Raw genomic sequence first — 23,307 nt, 5'->3', positions numbered from 1 at the left:
CATACTATGGTAGGTAATAATTTTGAATAACTGTGGATGACCGTCAATATATAATCGTGTTTTATATAAAAGCACTAGTGTATTGTAAAAAATTTAATATTCAAGGCTGTCATTTGGAATCGTTCACCAAAATTAATTCTACTGTTATTATATGCGTAGAATTATAATAAATATTAATTCAAAGTAAAAGTATATAGGTAAAAGTTTAGTTTGGATCTCTGAAAACTCAATAATCAAAAAAAATAAACTAATTAAAGGAAATTCGTATCTTGAAAAACATATAACAAGGCACTTATCAAAGTAGATATTTTTACCAACAATAATATCATATTGATGTTTATACAGTAAAATAGTAAACGCACGTACAACGCCTAAGGCTGAGGCTACACATGTCATTTTCCGTCGTGGATCGTCCACCGCGAATTTTATTGCGTTATATTGCGTTAATTTCTGCTGCCTCGAAATTATATTATTTTAGATTAGAGTGGGTAAACACGACGGTTACGATCCGTCGCAATTTTGACCGTCGCGGAAACGCTGTTTGGACATCGTTGTTATATCTGAACACTGTAGCAATAAAAACGTGAACTATCAATTTTCTATTATTTTAAATGACAACTAGCTATACGACGATAGAAAACGCTGCGTATAAAAAAATACACAAGACAATAATTACAATAATTTTTAATAAATAAATCATATTTTACTTTTATTATTAATTACTATGGAGAAGGGGTTCTCAATTTTTTTTGAATGGTGATACCTTAATTTAGATCCATAAAAATTGCGACACACTTGTGATAGTTAAGGGATTTTTGAAATTTATGAACTACATACCTTTGTAAATTAATATATTTGTATGTTAAAATTTTATTCTCATGACTGAAAACAATTATTTAAGGAAGAACCTATGCGACTTGAAATTTTATCCTTAAAAATTATTATATATATGTAGACCATACCTAATTAATTTTTTTTAACTCATTAAAAAACTATATGATACACTGGTTGAGAACGAAGGCTATAGAGTATAGTCGTATAGTAATTGGCTTTTGCTTAATTTTTCCCTCCCATATGGATATATGAAATATCTTCTATTCACCACATTTCGTTGTTCGTTTTCTACCAATGCTCTATGAAAGCAACAAGATGGAAAATGCAGTGTTTTGTCCCAGCCTAAATAATGGTTGTATAATATAATATTATGTTGTATTATATAACTTATATACTTTCATAGACTTTTCTCTGGCGTACCTGTGATTTTTCCGCCATTTGGCTTTATTAAACAAATGTCTTGTGTTTTGATTACGATATACTATGGATCAATACTTTATTGATAATCTGTGATGAAAAAAAATGTTATTACTCAAAATGTTTTTAATTATAATTATTCTATTCGGATTTGTGGTAATTCACCATTTATCATATATCTGCTTCTTCTTCTAGGCTTTATTGATCTTTAAGGCTCATCGTCGTTACAACTCACTGTCTCCATTTCTATCTATATTTCACATATTCCTTCGCGTTCCTTACATTCAAAAATTTTAAATCTCTCTGTGTGCTATTCATCAATCTTTGTTTCGGGCGTCTTCTAGGTCTCTTACTGCATGGTTTATATTTAGTTATTAATCCATTCGTTCCCTCCGATCTCCATACGTATCCCGCCCAACTTATCCTTGTAATTTTTAGGGTTCTTAGTGTGGTAGGTTCTTTACAAAGGCAATCCGATTCTACTGTTGCTTATTACACAATCTTCAACGTTATTTCTTTTAGGTCCAAAGATTTTCCTTGATATTTTCTTCCGAGCACTTCTACTTTTTTTTCAAGTGATTTTGTCGTCGTCGATGAACTACATGTATATAGCTCAATTAGTTTTATTATTTATCATAGAATATCATACCCAGTGTTTATTTCAGAACTTCTATTTTGGGAAGATATCGAACATTTTCGTGGGAGGGGGTGGTATGCGGTATGTATAGGAGTGAATAATTAAAAAATAAATTAACTTTTTCGTGATGGTATACATTTTTGTTTGGTAGTTATATCTCCCCACCCAGTTACTCCCTTGAAATAGAAATTTATCATACTTATATGAATAATGGCTTGAGAATAAGAAACAGTTTTTTCCTTTTTTCTAGTCATGCTATTCTGAAAATTTAAAAAAACTTTATCACTTATACTTAGATAATAATTTATCTGCAACAAATGTCGTGTTCTAGGCTTAGCACAAATTTATCTCGGACTGTAGTCTACATTCAGCATTTTGCGTTGATTGTCAAATAATATGATAGTTTTATATTGACCTCATTTATTTTATATATTTCCAAATATAATATTTATGCGTTATGATTTCGATTTCCGACTCATCAGTATTTGTAATTTGTGATGTTTTCGTCGTTTCTCGATAAGCCCAACGTCAACATTAAACTAAACGTACGTGTAAAAATAAAAATAAAATAATAAAATAATCTTAAACTAATTTTGGCCATGAGCTGTGTTTCGTAACTTATTCAACACACACATTTTCATTACCTAATTATTATTTGTTATAATTATTATATTTCAACACGCCGGGTACCTATATATACATATAACTAATATACCAATAACACTGCGGAGTGTACCCACGTGTATAATTTTTATGTCCTAAATCGTTCGCTTCATTTTCGTTCACATACTTCGTCAAATTTACTGGATTTAATAGCATTGGGTTTCAATCAGTATACACTGTTTTATTCGTATGGCGTAGGCAAAGCAATTACATGACATCCAATTGTCCGTGCAGTGTTCAGTTGTTTTTTATTTGGATTTTTTTTTGAGTTCCTTTATTTTAATTGCACGATTTTACGCGATACACGGACGTGGTTAATTATTATTTTGTTTGCAATTGTAGTTCAGCGAACAAGACAGCTCGCATACAACTCGGGTACAAACACATGTGGTTAGCTTTATTTATTCATTTTTTTTTTTTTTTAACGAGTGGTAAACTGTAAAACATTTACTTAAAACAAATTTTACTAGAAAATTCGTCATTATGATGTATATGTTTATTCTGGCAATATATTATTCGAATAAGTTATCTTCGCCTCGTATATAATTAAGTGACTATACCATAAATTGCTTCCGAATATACTTTTTTGATGTAAATTGCATCCTGAATATTTTTTTAGGTATTTATAAATTGCATTTCGTGTGTTTTTTGCATTTGTAAATTGTGTCTAGGGTATTTTCCTTTCTATTTTATCAAACTTAAGACTGTCAACATTACTGTTAAAATATTAGTATGGTTAAAAATATTGGTTTTTTATTGACACTTTTTATTTATTTTTATATTTTGTTATTTATCATAGCTTATAAGTTTATATTGAAGCAGGTAAACATTTGAATGAATGATAATTGCTTCACAAATTCAATTTAAGTTATTTTTTTTAAGTTTCCATTTTTTTAATTTTTTTTTTTTTATACAAATATTATATATCCTTCTTTTTTAATCGGTATACTATTTCTTGAGCACTGACTTTGTAACATTATATATGCTTATATCACTTTGTATAATTTTTAAATATCTATAAAATTAAAAATATTTAGATAAGAAGAATTTATTTAATTTTCTATGCAATGATTCGCAAATGTTTGTCGTTCATAATGTCGATGATAAATATTCTGGTCATATTTCTGGTAGTAAGTTGGCGTCATTTTTTATATATGATTTTAATATATAGTCAATGAATAATTATACTCGAGCATTCTATAGTTATGTTACCATAATGTCTTCAGTAAAACAATGTTCAACATCTTGTGGATTTAGAAAAAGAAGTTTAAAAAATAGTTTTAAAAAATTACTTATTTCTGTTTTTTTATTTTTTTATTTTTATAATCAGTTCTAAACACTAGCTGTTGAATCTTTCTGTGCCAACTTTGATCAAGGTAGAATCTATAACCCTTTACTTGATTAAAAGGCGAGATAGTAATTGCAGCAGCATGTATAGCCTTTTTTTTGAAAATAGCCGTTATTACTTAGCCATCAATAAAATTATATTATATTATTAAATGTTATTTTTGCGAATTTTCCGTTGGACGCTATTAATGTATGACATGACAGAAATATTGGCTGTAACTTACGTAAGTTGTTATCAGAACGCAACTTAAATTTACCTGTATAGCTCTGAAGTTGTGTACGTACGTTATTTAACTTCAGAGGAAGCATTATAGTAGGTAGTAGTTACTATAGCTAGTGGTAGTATCTAAGGGTTCTCTTAGATTATAAGACTAGGTCGAACTGGGCATAAATAGGCATACTGTATTATTTTGAATTTGCCATTGCATTGGCACGTGCGTGTAAAGTTATTAAAGTTTATTTTAAATTTTAATCGTGAAAAAATGTTGTTTAGAAATATTTTGATGTTATTTTTTTAATTTTACGTTGATTAAAACCCGGGTGACGAGTGGAGAATTATTATGATGGTTTTATAACAATTACCTTGGTTCGAATATATTTATTATCTATAAAAATATAAATATAGAGTAGTACAATATATTTGTGAATGATGTGGAAAGCTTTGAAATAATGATAGAATTCAGATTGTTAATTACAGTTGTGTCATACTACGTTAAATTGTATAAAATTGCAATGCATTTTTTTGTTTTATCACATAAATGTTGATATTAATCGAGTTGATTTACATTTTTGACAATATTCACAAATACATATTTTGACAAATAACTGAATAACTGATTAACTTTGGTTTACTTAATTTTGTTCAATGATGATATAAACGAAATCAGTTTATTTTTGTTTCTCTATTAATATATAAATTAGGAATTCTTTTTGCTTATATAAAATTGAACTTATCATAGATTTTTTTTTTTTTTAAATTATAAAATTACTTATGATCAAAAGAGATCTTTACTCAAATTTTTGTGGTCTATCGGTTAAGACAAATTGTTAACAGTAATACCAAGGGATCTATGATAATCAGTTTTTCAAAATTCTCTATTATTACTTTCTGTTGTAATATTTAACACACACGCTTGATACTCTTTCAAACGAAAAATACGTTTTCCATCTCATTTCTAACGTGTCAATTGTAATATTATATTTTTGTATCAAAGTATTTACTAAACTGTCAGCTGTAATTTTGCATAAGAATATGTTTACAATAAAACTCTAAAAATACTTCTATATAACATATATTTTACCGTCACAAAAATGTATAATAAAAATATATGCCAACTGTGACATTTCTAAAGTTTTCAGATTTCGCACTTATACCTCTACGGTGCAGCCTTACGGTACGAACTCAGAAAAAACTTCAGTCAACTACGCACAGTTGAAGCCTAATTTTAAATGGTTAAATTAAAAAAAAAATTAACCACGCGTTGACGCGCACATATGTGTATATACAATCCGTGCAGGCTGACGTGTATTATATTCAAGTTCTATGAAATTTTGAAATAGTAATGAATATAGTGAACAATATTGGCTGTACGTTTCTCTGCAATTGACGGTGTCGAGTAAACGTTTATTTTTTAATTTTTTTTATACAAAAGCAAATAATAATTATTGTATAATCAATATTTGGGTGTGTTCCGTCATTTGCATATATATATATATATAAGTGTGTGTATGTGTATATGCCACAACCACACGAAAATCCTTTGAAATGACAGTGGGCGTCGACGAACAAAATATGTATCGGTAATAATATAACCAAAGGGACTACTGTTTGCCGGGTTGTTACATCCTAAACAAACTCGGTACTCTGCTACAACTCAAACCGTCGTTTAAGTGTTTTAATGCCTTAACGTTATCGATTGGATTTAATTCTGTAAGTGTATACTATAAATTGCGCAGTAAACTATGTGTGTATGCGCACCACGTACCATTTATACTGTTTCGGATAAGAAATAAATAATAATAATAATAATAATAATAGTAATAATAATAATAATAATAATAATTATAATAATAATAATAATAATGATAATAATAATACAAAAATAATATAAGTGTATGACGTTTTCATTTTTTCGGTATTTTCTAGCTTTTTTTTATCGAAATTGTATGTAAATGCACAAAAGTATATATCATCAATATGATTTATTTGAGAAAATTAAGGGAGATATAATAATTAAAACTTCATTGCCTTTCAAAATTAATAAAAGTGTATAAACGAGGTATGTCCAAAAAGTATCAACGTGTACTCGATTTTTGTAGGTTATAAAATATGTATTACTAAAAAAAATTACAAGGATACATTAGTATACTTATATCTTATTTTTTCATATAGCCATTCCTCTCAATGCAGGTGGTGAGGAAAGTAATTAATTTTTTGATGCCTGTCTTGTAGAACTTTGCCACTACTTTTTTCGTCATCTTATCGACCGTCCCTTATCGCCTTTACCTCCTCGTCCATTGAAATTTTTTCCCATCCATGTGTATCTTTAAAGAAGTAAACAGATGGTAATTTGAAAGCGCCAGTCTGAAAACATGAGAAGTGGTTCAAAAAATCCCATCCAAGGAATCCAACAAAATTGTGCAGTTTTTCTGCATAGAAAACCAACCACACGAGCATTTAAAATAATTCATTCGAAAAACGTGTATGTAAGCACGTGAATGTGTATAGATATGACACTTTTAAGATAATCACTCGGTATTTTGCATCGCGAACACTGCCGGAATTCGCGTTGACAATGAAACGATATTAAATTATAAGACCCGGTGTCAATTTTGCGTCAGTCTCGGGATGGTGTAAGATTTTTGTGGAATGATGACCGGGTCCAAGTACTTGCAGCAGTTAGTCCAAGCTCCCGAAACTATCCTGCAGTGTGATTCTCGTACGTTTTCTCTTTCGGTCGTTTATTTAGAAAGGACATTCTATATATTCTATAAATAAATAGTAATGTATAGGTATGAAGTAATACACAATCATACACACACACATAGTACACCTAAAATATATTATTTTATTTATGTTTATATTAAATTTGATAAATTATTTATAATTGATCTCAACCAAACCCTCTCAGCAAAAACGATTTATAATTATTATTATAGTTATTTTAATATTCTTTCGTATGGATTTATGCCCGCAGACGATTCGCCCACAGACGACCGATGCAGAAGACGTTCACGATTGTTGTCCGAAGGCGAAGTGGTTCTTCTTGAGTCGGTCGCCCATTCCGGTAAACGGTTACCCAACGGTCGGTTCTTAACCATGCACAAACGGAGACGGAAAAAGCTCACCACCCGATCATTGTCTAACGAAAACGCACCGGCGCTATTGGATGACATTCATCACGGCCAAGTCCAGGTTCGAATTATACGATTATACTATTGTTTTTCAATATTGTTTGTAAAGTATTGTATTTTCTTATATATCGATTGTGATGATAGAATACGACAATCGTCTGTCTGTTATGTTTTTTTTTTATATTTTTACTGTGGATAAAAAAAAATAAAACAAAAAAATATATTTACAAAGCACTTCTATCATCGTTGTTCGCTACATTATAATACTACAAATACTAATTGTTATTCGTATATACTCGTTTGTTTGGAACGTGCAAAGAATATGTAATTTTAACTTTTTTTTTTTTAATTATAAAGTAATTTTGTTTATTTTAATCTCTGTTGTTTGATAAATAATTTATATTTATGTATTTTTCACTTAATTTAAATCGTGATCTCTAAATTAAAAAAATCCTTGACTTTAATATTTGAGGCACAAGTTATCAAAATATTATATCTTTTAACGTACGTAAATCACCGTTGATAACAGTATACGAAATTTAAATATTAAATTTATTTTTCTGGATAATGTTTCATTTAACGAGAAATTTTGAAAACGTAAAATAACATCCTAATAATTTTGTTTCTATTTGTTATTGAATGGAAACTATTTTGAAATTGATTGTTGAATTTAATGTGTGATTTACCACAGTGAAATTATTTTCGATTTCGTCGAATTGTAATGTAAATTTTAACTCAAAGAGCCTATTAATTAATTTAATTATGGCATCCAAGTAACTATTGTGAATGCACTATAACATTAATTAATAATCATTGCAACACCTTCTACACTTCTAGTAAATTGAATTGAATTTAAAATCGATCAAATTTCAATATTGGTTTGGCTAACATTAAGTAATATATTTTGATTTAATGTATTCATAATCATATAGAGAAAAAGCTATTTAAATTAACATTAGATAATTTTTAATGTCTTTCCTAAGTGTTTTTTTGTTTTTTTTTATTTATAATTATATTGATAACGGTTTTTATTCATAATATCAATTGAGAGGTAAGCTTTTTGGCTTAAATAAAATTTATTATTAAACTTGAATAATATTCTTAAGCAAATAATATAATGACTATTTTATTCGCTAACTTCCCCTTGTATAAATCGTATTATTCCCTTTATTTACGTATAATGAATCTATTTATTACCATTTAAATTTTTAGAAAAACATCGTGTTTTAGAATATATGCTACTCAAAACAGGAGTAATTTTATGAAACTCGTGTGTTCCTATGACATGCAGCGTGAATAATATAAATATGTTTGAATATTATGTTTTAATCTAGTTTCTTAATGTCACGAATATTTTATTTAGATTTATTTGATCACTCACGTTTCATATAAACATAGATGATCACTAAAATGTCAACAACATCCAGTTAACAGATATATTATATAATTTATATACTTTATCGCTTGAGTATATCAAATATTTTATACATTTTTATGGGGTTTTGTTTATTAAATTCGGTATAATTTTTCGAAAATGAAAAGAAAAAGTGCTTCCCCGATAATTTTGTACCGACCAATGTTTGTACTCTGATTTCCATAGTATAATCCAATATTACTTCAATTCAAAGTCTAAACTCTCTTTTCGTGACTTGTGTTAAGATATTTTGATGTATTTTAGGATATAATAGTTCCGGATACTTGTTTACTGATAATTTGATTCTATTTGAAGGTTTTCTGACTTTTGGCGACCGCAATTATTGAATATACCAGTGAAATAAATTTGGTTCAATTTTAAACGCATGCCGTATATCTTTATTCACTGTTTCAATAATTTTAAAAATACGCAAATATATTTACATATATTTATATTTTATTATTATTGTACAAAATAAATGGTATAATTCGAATATTTTTCGTAAAATTAAAATTTCATATTTGTACATGTACACGTGATTTATAGGAGTGAGCTTAGTTATTTAATTATAATTGCTATTGTTGGACGAGTAGAATATTTGCGAAAAAAATAAAATGTAAATTAATACAAATGTTGATAAAACATCCGGACATTTTTTAAGCACGCACGTTTTGATACCAAATGACCATAGTACAATTGTTTCGTAAAATAACGCATTTCACATTAAATTGCATGCATATATTATATATATATAAAAAAAAAAACAAAACAATATGTTTATGTTATCAAGTGGGGTTTGTTGGCAGGAAGTCGACGAGGAAAGGTCATAAAAGTTCCCTCGATTGTGTTAATGCGTACTCGAGCAGTTCAGTGGTCGGTGTACCAACCTAACGGGAGGAGGTTGTACGTTGGTTGCAAATGGAATTTCACCTATATCAATAGGGGAGGTAGAAAGAAAAACGCCTTTTCCAAAACCAACCGAAGAGACTTGATTAGATTTTCATTTTCCGTTAGTATTCACCACCAAAACTTGTTTTAGGTGTATGTATATATGTGTGGCGTGTTTGTGTGTGTAATAAAAGGAAAAAAGAGATTGAGAGCGCAGCAGCTATAGCTGTAGCAAAGTCAATCTGCTCTCCAACATTAGTGGTTTATAACAGACTTGTATTTATAGAGCTAGTTACAGCATCTTCCTCTACCTATGAAATGATATATAATTAATACATTATATCATAGTTAACAATTTAAACAAGTAATTGTAATTGTTAACAAACCCTTTTCTATTTACACCAGTTTTGTGGTAACTAATCAATAACGATACTAATTTTTTTCTCAGCACTGTCCTTTTGCTGAATTTCAACTGTCGTTATAATGTAGCAATTTCCAAAGATGTTATATAATATTTATTTTTATCATTATTATTTATATTTAAATAGTTGTTTTCGAAACTATAACGTCTCTAATTTTTATATCACAATGCAATTTTTAATATCACTTTACACAATACAAAGTATCCTTTCGATAACTAAATATTTATGTTACATAAACATAATTTGTATAAACAAAGCCTATATTCTATAATGTAAAGTTATAAGTTTCTCTAATAAAATCTGTGATGTCTCCGGAGGGAAAATGTTGTGGGGGAAAAAGTATATTCTGTAAAGTTGATGTAGAACGAATAGTATAAATGATTAAATAAAATGTCATCGTTTTTCCTGATAACTTTTGATTTAAAACGACCGAGATAATTTGACTGATAGGTGTTTGTTAGGTCATAAAAATCTACAGTAGGGTGTACGGTGGATGCTTATTTAAAAAAAAAATTGGGTCATTGATGGTGTCTTAATACAGTATTTATGATTTCTTCGATATATATATATTATTATAATGAAGTTCAGACCCGTTGTTAGATATTTTCGCTCTTTACCAATGACATTAGAAATCGGAATTATAGTATACCGTTATTATTCGCGGTTGCAGCGAGCTAGTGGAGCTACAATAATAGTAATGACGCATAAACGTAATTATTGTCATGTGTAGTCGATATTTGTTTAAGTTTGCCGTTTCAACATAGGCGCATCTAGGGAGGTAGGGGTATTAGCCTCCCCAGACCAATATTTAGCCCTCCATCTTAAAAATATTCCATGTTTTACATGGCATACCGCATACAGCATACTTAACTTGCAATAGTGTCACATACAAAAAAAGCCACATTTCATTAAATTCAACTGGGCTCAGAATCTAAAATATATTAACACAGTATACAAAAGTAAGAGTAATCTACAGGTTATTTTAATTTTTGGTAGCAGGGCTGTAGTCCTTCCCCACATATTTTACCTAGTTGCGCCTATGAGCTTCAATTTCTTTAAAATCGTATCCCGCTTTAAAGCAACGCATGATTTATACCTTAAAGACGCGCTTGATTTGGATTGCTTTACCTGATACGTTAGGTATCTCATCGCCCTCTGATTCTATTTCGTTACAACAGCCGTCATTCAAGTTTAATTATACTCTTCTTTTTAAGGAATATTCGACTTATAACTTAGTTTGTGCTTTTATTTTTTTGTTATTTCACATTGACGATGATTCACTTTGTTTCGTTATTGCTACTGCTGTTGTGTCACTTATCGTTATTTTTTCTTCTTCTCTGTACTTTCAATGTCCTGAGTTCATTATAATCCAACACCTGAAATCCATATATCCTACAACATAGGCATTTGTATACTCATTTGAATAATGTATTACCTAACATGGTCTGATATTACAGAATTATACCATTTAACACTCTCTCAGGATGTAATGATTTCTGTTTAATATTTCATAATAGGATTTAATTTCAATTAATTGATTAATTAATTAATTATATTCAGAGTAATGTTCTTTGTTGATTTTCCAATTAGCTTTTCAATATCTTTGAAACATTATATTACATAACAATTGGAACCGATCATTCCAAGTTCGCTGTGAAGACGAACTTTCGTCATCTCACCCTATAAATTTTGGGGTTCCCTAAGGCAACATTCTCGCTCTTACGCTATATAATCTTTTTACCCCCGACATACCTCACTCATATAATACTACTCTAGCTATATTTACCGACAATATCACTATTCTGTCTTCCAATAAATATATTCAAGATGCCACAAATCACCTTAAAGAACATCTAGCAATTCTACAACATTGGTTCCATAAATAGAGAATAAAAATTAACGAAAATAAATCAACATTCATTATGTTTACTCTTGGTCTTAAAAATAGTCAACCAATAATACTAAATAACAAAATAATTCAAACACAAAACTCCATAAAATATCTTGGACTTCATCTAGACAAAAGACTAACTTGGGTAACCCACATAAAAAATAAAAGATCTTCCCTCAATCTAAAACTCCATAAATTCAGACAGCTCCTGCAATCTAACCTCTCTCTTAACAATAAACTTTCATGTACAAAGAAAATTATTCAACCTGCAATGACCTATGGCATACAAATTTGGGGAACTTCTAAAAACTCTTACTTAAATAAATTCCAAGCTTTTTAATCCATCATTCTCCGACTCTTAACCAATTCTTCTTGGTATGTCAGCAATTGCACTCTGTACATAAAGATCTAAAAATTCCAACTATCTCCAAACTAGCGTCAATCCACTATAAAATTTTTTATAAAAATACGATTAATCATCCTAACCCTCTCATTTCTACCCTCTCTTCTCTCTCATTCCCAGATAACCCAATCCGTTGCCTCTAACGAAAATGGCCACGTTACCTCCTTAATACTTAAAGACAACTAACTTTAGTTAGTCAAAAAAAAAAAAAAAAGTAATCATTAAAACTAAATATCCACCAGTCATATCAAGTTTGAAGTAGTGTCACTGGGCACCCTCTTCTATCATGACATCAAGCCTTGTACAAATCAAAAACCATCAAAATTACATATTGTATACAGTGTGATCACGGTTTAAAGTAACACTAAATATCTCAGGTGGATGACCTTGTATTGAAGCGAATATTTTAGAGTGCTTAGGGGGTACTTAAATACACATTTATTTATGGTTTTCAAATTTTTAACACTTTTGGTGTGCGCATGCGCAACATAACTTAAATTTTTTTTAATGGAAACACTACTTATAGATTATTTTTTTTTAAATGTTTTTTTTTTGTATAAAAAGTTTTTTTGTATTTACAAAATTGACCAAGTTAGAATGAGTCAAAATTTGAATTTATGCATAAATCGTGTTTAATGAAATTTTCATTTATAACCACTGGAAATAATAAAATAAGTGCTAAATAAATGTTTAATTTACTTGGACCGTTTAAAAATAATAATTTAATGATACTGTAGGTCACTAGAATGAATATCTCGAGTATGAGATAGTTTTTGTTTAGAAACTGATGTAATGCGATTATAATTTTAACTATTTTTATAGTGGAATTTTATTTTATTTTACAATAGCTTTAATAACGATAAGATAATCAGATAGTGTCATATTATTAAGATATTTAGTTTGATGAAAAATATTATTTTACTTTTATTATTCGACTAGAACCATACCCGTACCATAGTCTGTACATTATCCGTGTACGTATGTTTGGTTATTAAGTGCTCCTATAAATTATAATTGTTTTAAATATAAATAACGCTGAAAAAGTTGAGTTGGTTTTAATTTATGGCGAATGTCAACGTAATGTACGCCTAGCTGCTATGACGTATGCCGAACGATGCCCAGAAAGATACCATTCACCTTATAATTACGTTTTATGTCTTCTAAAAGGGTTAAGTCAGAATGGAAGATTTCCTGGCATACAAATCGACCAACAAAGACGCAGAGCAGATATGTTTGATGACGATACAGAGTTACAAGTACTAGCATACATAAGAGCTAATCCACGTTCGTCAATTTGGCATGTTGCTCGCGAAATTGGCGTTTCATATGGTTATGTTCAAAAAATTCTAAAAAAAACACAAAATGCACCCATATAAAATCAATTCCGTCCAACATTTGCGTGCAGGAGATTCAATTCGTAGGTTAGAGTTTATAGCTTGGTTCAATGTTAAATTTTTTGATGACCCTTTAATAGTCAATCATATTGTTTGGAATGATGAATCAAAATTTACAAACAATGGCATTATGAATAAACAAAATCATCGATACTGGGATGACACAAACCCACACTGGTCACGTAAGACTAATTTCCAAACGGTCTGGGGAATAAATGTATGGTGTGGGTTAGTTGGTGGAAAGCTAATAGGACCGTTCTTTTATGATGGAACGCTAAATGGTAGACGATACCTTAATTTTTTAACCAACGAACTACCAAGACTTTTGGATGATGTTTCATTAGAAACACGAGAACGAATGTTTTTTCATCATGACGGAGCACCAGCTCATAATGCAATTACTGTTAGAAGATATTTAAATCAAATATTTCCGAACCGCTGGATTGGTACCTATGGTGTCGGTCCTTGGACTGCACGATCTCCTGATTTAACGCCACTGGATTTTTTTTTATGGGGATATTTGAAGACTGTGGTTTATGCAGATCCACCTGTCAATCTTCATGATTTAAAAAATAAAATACAGGCGGAATGTAATATTTTAAGTGAGAACCAAATCAATGCGGCAACTTCAACTGAATTTTTGAGGCGACTTGAATCATGTTTAGAGCATAATGGCAGAAACTTTGAACAATTTATAAGATAGATTTATTTAATCTATTTTATTTTGTATTATAATATTAATAATACTATTATCATTATAACTATTTTGTTATGAATTTAATTAATACAATAGATTAAATTAAAAATAATATCGTAGACTAAAAATTATTTTTAATTATTTCACACTTATTTTATTATTTCCAGTGGTTATAAATGAAAATTTCATTAAACACGATTTTTGCATAAATTCAAATCTTGACTTATTCTAACTTGGTCAATTTTGTAAATAGAAAAAAACTTTTTATACAAAAAACGTTTTAAAAGAAATAATTTATCCGAATATGTAAAAAAAAAGTAGTGTTTCCTTAAAAAATATTTAAGTAGTGTTGCGCATGCGCACACCAAAAGTGTTAAAAATTTGAAAATCATAAATAAATGTGTATTTAAGTACCCCCTAAGCACTCTAAAATATTCGCTTCAATACAAGGTCATCCACCTGAGATATTTAGTGATACCTTAAACCGTGATTACACTGTATATTAACTATAGATTTTATATTTTATCTTTTCTAATAAAAAAAAAAAAAAAAAAAAATGTATAAATATAAACTAAAAAATAAGTTTGTGCATTCAAATTAATATATTTTATATTGATAAAATTATTAATGAACATATGATAATGTGTGTTATGTTATTTTAGGATTATTTGAAAACAGAATAACATAATTCAATTTTCTTGTAACTTCGATTTTATAAAATTGTTATGATTAACAGATTGTCAAACATTGTTTTTCGCTTATAAGACTGTAAATTAATTACGCACTTAACTGTGTAAAAAACTTACTCTAAAAAATTGTCTTTATCTTTTTAATTTGTTTACTTTTAAGAAAAATCCCATAGCACTAGAATAGATGAACGTATTATGACAATGAAAAAACTTTAAGAGTACAATATTTTATACACATAAAACATAATCGGCGAAATAAGTCTCTGTTCCTTGTAAACAAAAAGTATGGTAATTTATTAATTCGATACGTAATTTATTAAAAAATGTATAATGCAATTAATTTTTGACTTATATATATATTTGGTATTTTATTTTAAACTCTATCCATCCAGAAAAATAATTAAGCAACGGTTTACGAAATTGATCCCTTTTATGGCCCGAAGAGTGAAAAACTGAAAGAAGTTACAATAAATATAAAGGTCTGCTCAGATTTGATTAGACGTCCAAACACTTAATTTGAATCGAAAGGTTTTATTGAATTAAATATCAAAATAAGTAAATTATTATACTTTTGTGTATATAGAACCGAGACATTTTATATATAGGTAGAACAGACGAGATTTATAGAGGTTATTTAATGATTCCTGAGTTGAAATTGAAAATTCCTTCGTTAAGCATTAACCATTTTTACTTCTACTTCTTGTTCTACTTTGCATTTAATAGAATAATAGTTTAACCATTGCTTTTGTGAACGATCTTTAAAATTAAAGAGTTAATTATTATTTATTTTTTTTAAAATTATTGATTATTATTCTTATTAATATTATTATTATTATTTTTATTATTGTTTGGCTTCGAGTATTGAAATATTTAACAGTCAATGGTACTTTATTATAATTGTACAGAGTATTCAATAGAAATATTAATATAAATACGAGTAAATGCTTAGCATGGAGTATTATAATATTTTTCAAGGACAACCGGTTACGAATTCAAAATTCAAAATTGCGATTTTTATTGACTATTAATTTACGAGTATTAACTATTTATATAAATTTAAATTAAATATTTTATTACTTTTTTATTTATTATTTGGAAATATTTAATTGGTATTTATTAATAGTTCTAACAATTACCATTTGCATTATATTCGTAATGTGTTAACATATACCAATATTACTAAAATCATATTGATTTACGTGTTGATAATGTCAGATATTTCATGTCTTATCATAACATATAATTTCTTTTTTGAACAATATTTTTATTTTGCGAATAAAATGTTTACTCGTATCAGTTCTTAAATAGATTACATTATATGTGTAATAATTATTTTTTAGTTATTCACTAATAATACTGATCGCACCACACGCGTAGAATAAATGATTTAGATAGATTTTAGTTTATAGCCGGTAACATATCGTGACCAACGAGTGTTCGTTATTTATTGTAGACTTGCTTCTCCACTGTAGTATTCTTACGGGAAGATTATAGAAAATGAGCGGTTTACTCAATTCTTGAGTAGGTCACAAAAATATATGTTTTAGTCTTGTGTACAAAAGTGATAAATCAATGAGCTAGAAAAATGATTCTGATTTAGAATTGATCTATTTACAACTTATATAATATGAACAAGTTAATATAACAATTGTCATTCTTTGTAAAATATTATTTTATATTTATGTATAATATTATATAATATATTTACATATTATACAAATGGAACCAAACTATTTTTAAAAATTTTAATATGATTATAATATTTATCTTGTATAAGTATTTTAATTTTCAGACAGAATATTTATTTTATCTAATTAATATGCATACCAAATAAATTATATTATTTTTGTAATTAACACATTTTGTTTTCATATCAAATTTAAATTTCTTTATATTAATCTTTAAGTATGTACTTACATTTAAACGAAAAAAAAAATAGTGACTTAAATTAAAATTTATTTACCATCTATTTTTTTCATTAATTGGTGTATATGTATGTGCGCGCACGTGTGAATTTGTGCCCTTTAACAGTTTTAAAAGTTATAGATTAGTTTTTTATGATTACTTAATTATAATCATGCGATATTTTTCCCATATAATAATTTTCCGAATACGTGTTTCTTTTAGCTAAGTTAATTTAGTTTAATTATAGAAAAAAGAAACAAAAATGAGTTTTTAGTTTTGGTACTTAAAGATTGTTAAAGAACCCATATAATTTTCTTTATTTTTTTTTTTTTACATTTTTATCGTGTTGTAAGCTAGTACGTTTTTAGAATAAATATTTAACTAATTAATTATTACTATACTTGTTATGATACTGGATTGGCGTTTTGTTATGGGTTATTATGTCTAGCGTTTAATGAAAAAATCATTATTTTAAAAATTTTGATCTTAATTGCTCACTCTCTAAACATAACCTTTCATTAGAGAGCACAAATTGACTATCTATATTGATGTAAATTATCGTTTGATATTATGGCATTTATGTTATGCAATTTATATACTGTACTTAACATTGACATTTGCACAATTATTTTTATTCGCAGTGTGTGCTGAAACACGTCTGGAAATGGCCGTTCAACGCTTTTGCATTAGACACAGCTACAGGGGGTAAGTAGAAACCATTGTTAATAATATTATAACTATCGATTACCCAGCCATTTTAATATCCCTATTGTTTTTGTTATATTTTTTATGAGTTTTGAAGAGAAACACATTTTAAATGTCAGTTAATATTTTTTTCTACATTACGTCGTTGACCCCTACGCTAAGTGTCTTGTAATCACCTGCAGTGACCGCGATACATATATTGATTACGGATTATTGCATGTAATATAACTACTATAAATTTTGAAATTGTGTCCAGTTCGCTAATTAAAAAAAAAAAAAATCGAATTTTAGTTCATTTTACAACATTTCCAATTCGCCGACATATTATATTAATATCTTTTATAGTGTTGTATTAAGTTATAAACACATTTCCTGTAAGAATATACCTACGATTGAAGTCTAGTGGGGTATTGTATCATGAAATCAAATGATATTGATTGTTGATAGAATTATTGACGTAAACGTCCAAAATAAATTACGAATAACTTGAAGTCTCTTTTGTAGTAGATAATTATAATTATAAAATTCTTATATTCAAATGATATTATTCTTATTTAATACATTGATATAATTAAAATATATTTTTTCTTTGTTTGCAATAAATATTAATTTAATCTATTGGATATAAATATTTGTAGTTTTTTTTTCTACTTTGTTCTTAATTTAATTAGTTATAAATGCGTGTCAGAAAATGAGATGTCGGTGAACTGAGAAATCACCATAGGACGTAAATAATCTGTTCGCTATCTTCAATGAACTTTCTGAACTTTCTTTTTCAAACATGTTCATCATGTAGAGAACCACTATTAGCTATGCGTAGCTATGCGGATTATCTGTTTCTTGAGATTCCATAACAGATGGTTAATATAACGTGATTTATAGGGAACATAGTTTTATGTTTCGCGATGTGGTAACGAAACGCCCACAATGTATAATAGGACCAGTTTAAAATAATTGGTAAGTAAATTGTCGGTAAACATGGATAAATTTTTCAAACTCATTTAATTAAACCATTCTCTTCGAAAAATACCAGCACTACACAGTGACCACAGTTCGATGATGCTGTACGAATACTGTATTGACGAACGTCTCACTGTTAACTAATATTTTCAATATTTTTTCCGTCACTGTTTTAGCCATAAAGAAATTTGTTACTATTATGATAGATATAATATTCAATATTTTTTTTTCTTACAAATTTTTTTAAATATTTTATACAATATTTATATTTTTTTATAACCTTTTCTTTTTTCCATTAAGATAATATTATAGGATAATATTTAATTTATGTGATCATCTATGTTACAACGATTTAATTATTGGCTTTTGTAGGAAGATCGCTTCCAGTACTCTGTGTTCATCTTTTCCATTGGTACGGTTTAATGGAACACTTCAAGTTGGACGTTGTCCAAGTTTGGAAACTCTTCAGTAAGTATGAAATTATAATTATTATCATATAAATAATATTCGATAAATTATTAAAAAACAAAAGATTTTAGAACAACGTAATTTTATAAAATGTAATTCAAATTTATTTCATTTTCCAGAGCGTAGTTGTGTTATTAATTAATTTAATTGAATCATAGTAAGTATATATGTGTTACATATGTACGTTATATAAAATATATAGGGTATGTCATATAAAATAAAATTCTAAACCTTTAAAAATATGGATTCGAAAAAATATAAAAATATAATTTTTTTAAATTTATTTTCGTATCATAGTTAGTCAATATAATAATATCACATCATTAAAATTTAAAAAGCAATCCGGTTTGGTTTATTTATTTCATAATCTGTGTTTGAATCAGTATACATTTCTTAGTGTTCGTGAACTAAATGATTATGTTGCTATTAGTTGATTTTTCTTGATAGTTTTTCATCGACTTGCATTAAATGTTTTTTAGAAATTAAACTAATCAAACTTTATATTAAATCAAAACAAATAGTAACATAAATGCAATTGTAATGCTACGTAATATGTGGGCTTACTTTATTAAATAAAAAGTAGTGCCAGTCATTGAAAAAGATGAACATATTTCTTGTTCCTCGACTTATTTAGAATAAAATATTCCATGACATAAACAAAATTCGGTATTGGATTAAGTTGTTGTTCAGATATACTGCCTATGAAATAAAGCACTTATAATGTAATGCTTATTTTTGCATACTGAGGATAACCGAGCATTTGCTTTAAAAACTTATAATATTATAATATTAATGAATTTCGTAATATACTTTTACATACTATTTGAATGTATTAATACGCGTAAACGCTCATATTTAATATACCAACTTTCTGTTTAATAATGAGTTGTGTTAATTGTTTAATTGATACAACGTATAATTTATAAATAAAGTTTATCCTCTTATTATAATTAAGACATATTTATTGTTTTTAATAATATTTTAGTTTATCAAATTTAAATAAAATAATTATTTTATTTAATAATTTTAATTTATTTGATTGTTTTTATTTGCTTTTTACGTTATAAATAAAATTTACAAAATATGATCCTTTGAATCGTATATTATATATACATATATGGTTTTATTGTTCTTAACTTTACGCCTTGTTGCAGCTGGTTTACTGACTTCAAAATTAAAAAAAATAATTTTTTTTTCACTAAAATAATTATTATTTTGTATATAATTATAATATATTATAATATTAATAAATATGAACATGTGTCGTTAAAAAAAAAAAAAAAGATTGTTAAATAATATCATATGGTATTGAAAAATGTTGAGTAATACATAATTAACCCAGTATAACAAGTACTATCTATACATGAATTCCGAATTATTTTATTCATCGAGTTAAAAAGTAGCAATATTTTGAACGGTATAAGCAAATTGATAGTTTGGTTGTTTTGAGGATAAAATCAATTCATTGTTATACACTATTTCGTCAGAATTGAACATTCTTTACTGATATAAATTACCCGTGTTATTCATTAGAACTCGACACTCCGTAACATGTCTATAAAATAGAAATAAAGTGCAGAATCCAATTGAATTCTTGAATTTTCTGGTGTTCGTAAATATCCACAGTGAACGTTACATAAAAATATTAGAGATTTCATGAAGATAATAATTCATAATTTGGTTATAAATATAATAATTTGGTTTATTTATTTTATTTCGTCAGCTGATGTACAATATGCTTTATAGAAACGTTAAACTTAGAAACGTTATTTTATACTGCAAATCATCAAACTACCCGTGTAATATCCATCATCAGTTCCATTGTCTTTATTCATTACTTTTATACCTTCGGTAAAATCATCTTAATTCAAATGTTTAACGAACTTATTCAGTTGACGTTTTTTCCCATATGTAGTTTTATTCCACCGCTACTGTAATCACCACCTGCCGTTTTCTATTCATAATATTTGAACCTAATTTTAATAATTTTTTGACTCTACTAGCTTTTTAGACAATCATAAAACAACATGATTAGAGTAAAGACTAAATACTACGTTAATTCTGTGAAAAAATACTATTTTCGCCTTATTAGTTTAACATATTTCATTATATTTTAATTAATTACGTAAATCTTGCATGCACTCACTATGTATTTTAAATTTTTCTGTATATTCAGTTTTTGATTAAACGTACGATTTTCACGTTTATTTACACCCCTATAGATAGCATATTGTCTACTTACATATAGTACCATTGATTAAAAACATACGATTTCACTTTGATCGTTTTAAATGAGTTAAATAAACCTTATGAGAATTTTTAAAAATATAAAATGTGTAGTGTTTGCAATTAATTAATATTTATGCTTATTTATTAATTAGTGTACAAATTTCAGTCATAAAGTTAAACATGTTCTTCGTTGTTAGAATAATGTTTGGTACTGCAAATTTCAGCTTCAAGATGTAATTCTAAATTATTTTAATACGTAAAATTATCCAATACGGAATTTTTCTATGGTCCCGGCACGTTCCTATAGTTTTATATAGACGCTGAAACTCAATAAAACGGAACCTTCTTAACGCGGAAACGGAACGATTTTGTGAGTTCCATACAAGTAAAAACCTTGCATAAACCGGAAAAATGACACGCGCGTGTGTACTATAAACCAAATATTAGGTATAAAATATAAATATGCACATCGTTGTATGTACATCATTAAATAGTGATAGATAAAGAAGATAAAAATTGTCTATATATATTCATACAATATATGTACATACAATGCATATTATCGCATAAACGATACGAACTTTTTTCTTTGTAACTATGAAATAGTTATACACCAACAGTCATACGTACACTTTTAATTTTATCTTCTGTTAATCGTATTAAATATTAAAATGCCAAAATATAAGTGTCTATGAAAAATATCAACTGATCGATATGAGTATAAAAGGATAATTGAATAATACGTAATTTTTCGGTTTTATTGAATAAAGCGGAAAACTGCTTAAAGCCGAATTTTTTGTTGGTCCCATGCGATTCCGTTTTAGGCAGTTTTCACTGTAATAGCGTTTTCATTAAAATAATGCATAATATGCCCTTTACAGATTACCACTTTCTATCGCCAATAGTCTAATTATTTCTAAATAATCATTATCAATTTTTATTTTCAAAAATAACTTTTGAAGAATTGTACAAATATTTGGTTTTCAAACTATCGTGGCCAGTAAGTCTGGTTCGATAAATATTTTCAAGTTCGATTTTCGAACAGTAAAAGATGCTAGATAGTTCGGTTCGATTATTTTTTATGCCGAGTTCGAATCTCGAACCGAACCGAACTGAACCTTTGATGTTCAGTTCGGTTCGAGATTCGAACAGTTCGACCCATCGCTAATATATAAATATATATATATATATATATATGTACAAATATCAAAACATTCGATGGGTTTGGTGAATTCAGCAATTTAAATCAAAATTACATCAATAAAATTAACATTTTGTTAAGATAAACGATTGATATTTTAATAGATTTTAATTATTATTTGTTATTCAATATATTTTTATTTACCTAAATAGCATTTAGGTATATTTAGGTTTATCTGTTTCGTGTTATGAAGTTTTCAAATAAATGTACTCTCCAACATAAAGTATAGTTTCTAGTTATATACTCTAAGGTAAAATGTGAGATTTTTCTTTTAAAAATGATATACTTTCTAACGTGATTGTCAAGTATTTTCTTTAGACAATAAAATTAAAATGGAAAAAATGTTGCTTGTCTTTTTTGCTCGATGTTATTAAGGAAGATTTATTTATTTCTTTCACTTAATTTGTACGATCGTTACCTATGACATAAATAATATTATGTACATAAAGTATTACAGTAAGATATTATAAAAGAAATTCAAGAATAAAAAAGTAGATAAAAAGCATAATTTTGTGAGAAATACATAGCATGTGCCGGACTAGGACAATGTTTAAAAACAAAGCCTTCTAATTTCCTTGTACGATCCGGTAAACTATTTGGAACAAAGTTGTAAAATATTGTTTGTATAAAACCATTTGTTAGGATACCCAAAATGTTTAAGTTATGAATAAAATATAGTATATTTATAGTGTCTATAAATAGTAATCATTTAGGCTAGGAAAAGGATACACTAAAAACCTACATAAAAGATAATAAATATATGATAATAAAGAAGAAGATTTTTATATT

At 27.5% G+C, this 23,307-nt stretch overlaps 2 protein-coding genes across 6 annotated transcripts in view; both read left to right on the top strand.

Annotated features, from left to right (window-relative positions):
• Window positions 1–23,307, top strand: part of LOC112692040 (high affinity cAMP-specific 3',5'-cyclic phosphodiesterase 7A-like) — a 139,375-nt gene that overhangs the window by 86,924 nt on the left and 29,144 nt on the right. For all 5 annotated transcript variants that reach the window (XM_025566547.1, XM_025566546.1, XM_025566548.1 and 2 more), the window contains 3 exons: window positions 7,096–7,313; window positions 17,597–17,660; window positions 18,993–19,088. In XM_025566547.1, the coding sequence (XP_025422332.1) occupies window positions 7,096–7,313; window positions 17,597–17,660; window positions 18,993–19,088 (378 nt within the window). The remainder of the gene's footprint in view (window positions 1–7,095; window positions 7,314–17,596; window positions 17,661–18,992; window positions 19,089–23,307) is intronic.
• Window positions 14,023–14,367, top strand: LOC112692044. The gene has a single exon (XM_025566558.1). It carries the CDS (start codon window positions 14,023–14,025, stop codon window positions 14,365–14,367), a length of 345 nt encoding a protein of 114 aa, XP_025422343.1.

Source organism: Sipha flava, unplaced genomic scaffold (genome assembly GCF_003268045.1).
Source record: "Sipha flava isolate LNK unplaced genomic scaffold, YSA_version1 69_pilon_pilon, whole genome shotgun sequence".
In the NCBI taxonomy this organism is placed as follows: domain Eukaryota; kingdom Metazoa; phylum Arthropoda; class Insecta; order Hemiptera; family Aphididae; genus Sipha; species Sipha flava.
Note: the sequence above shows the minus strand (reverse complement) of the source record. Positions and strands in the feature narration are given on the sequence as shown.

What these genes read in the sequence shown, in the direction of transcription:
- LOC112692044 (XM_025566558.1), top strand. Translation starts at nt 14,023, where the DNA reads ATGTTTTTTCATCATGACGGAGCACCAGCTCATAATGCAATTACTGTT.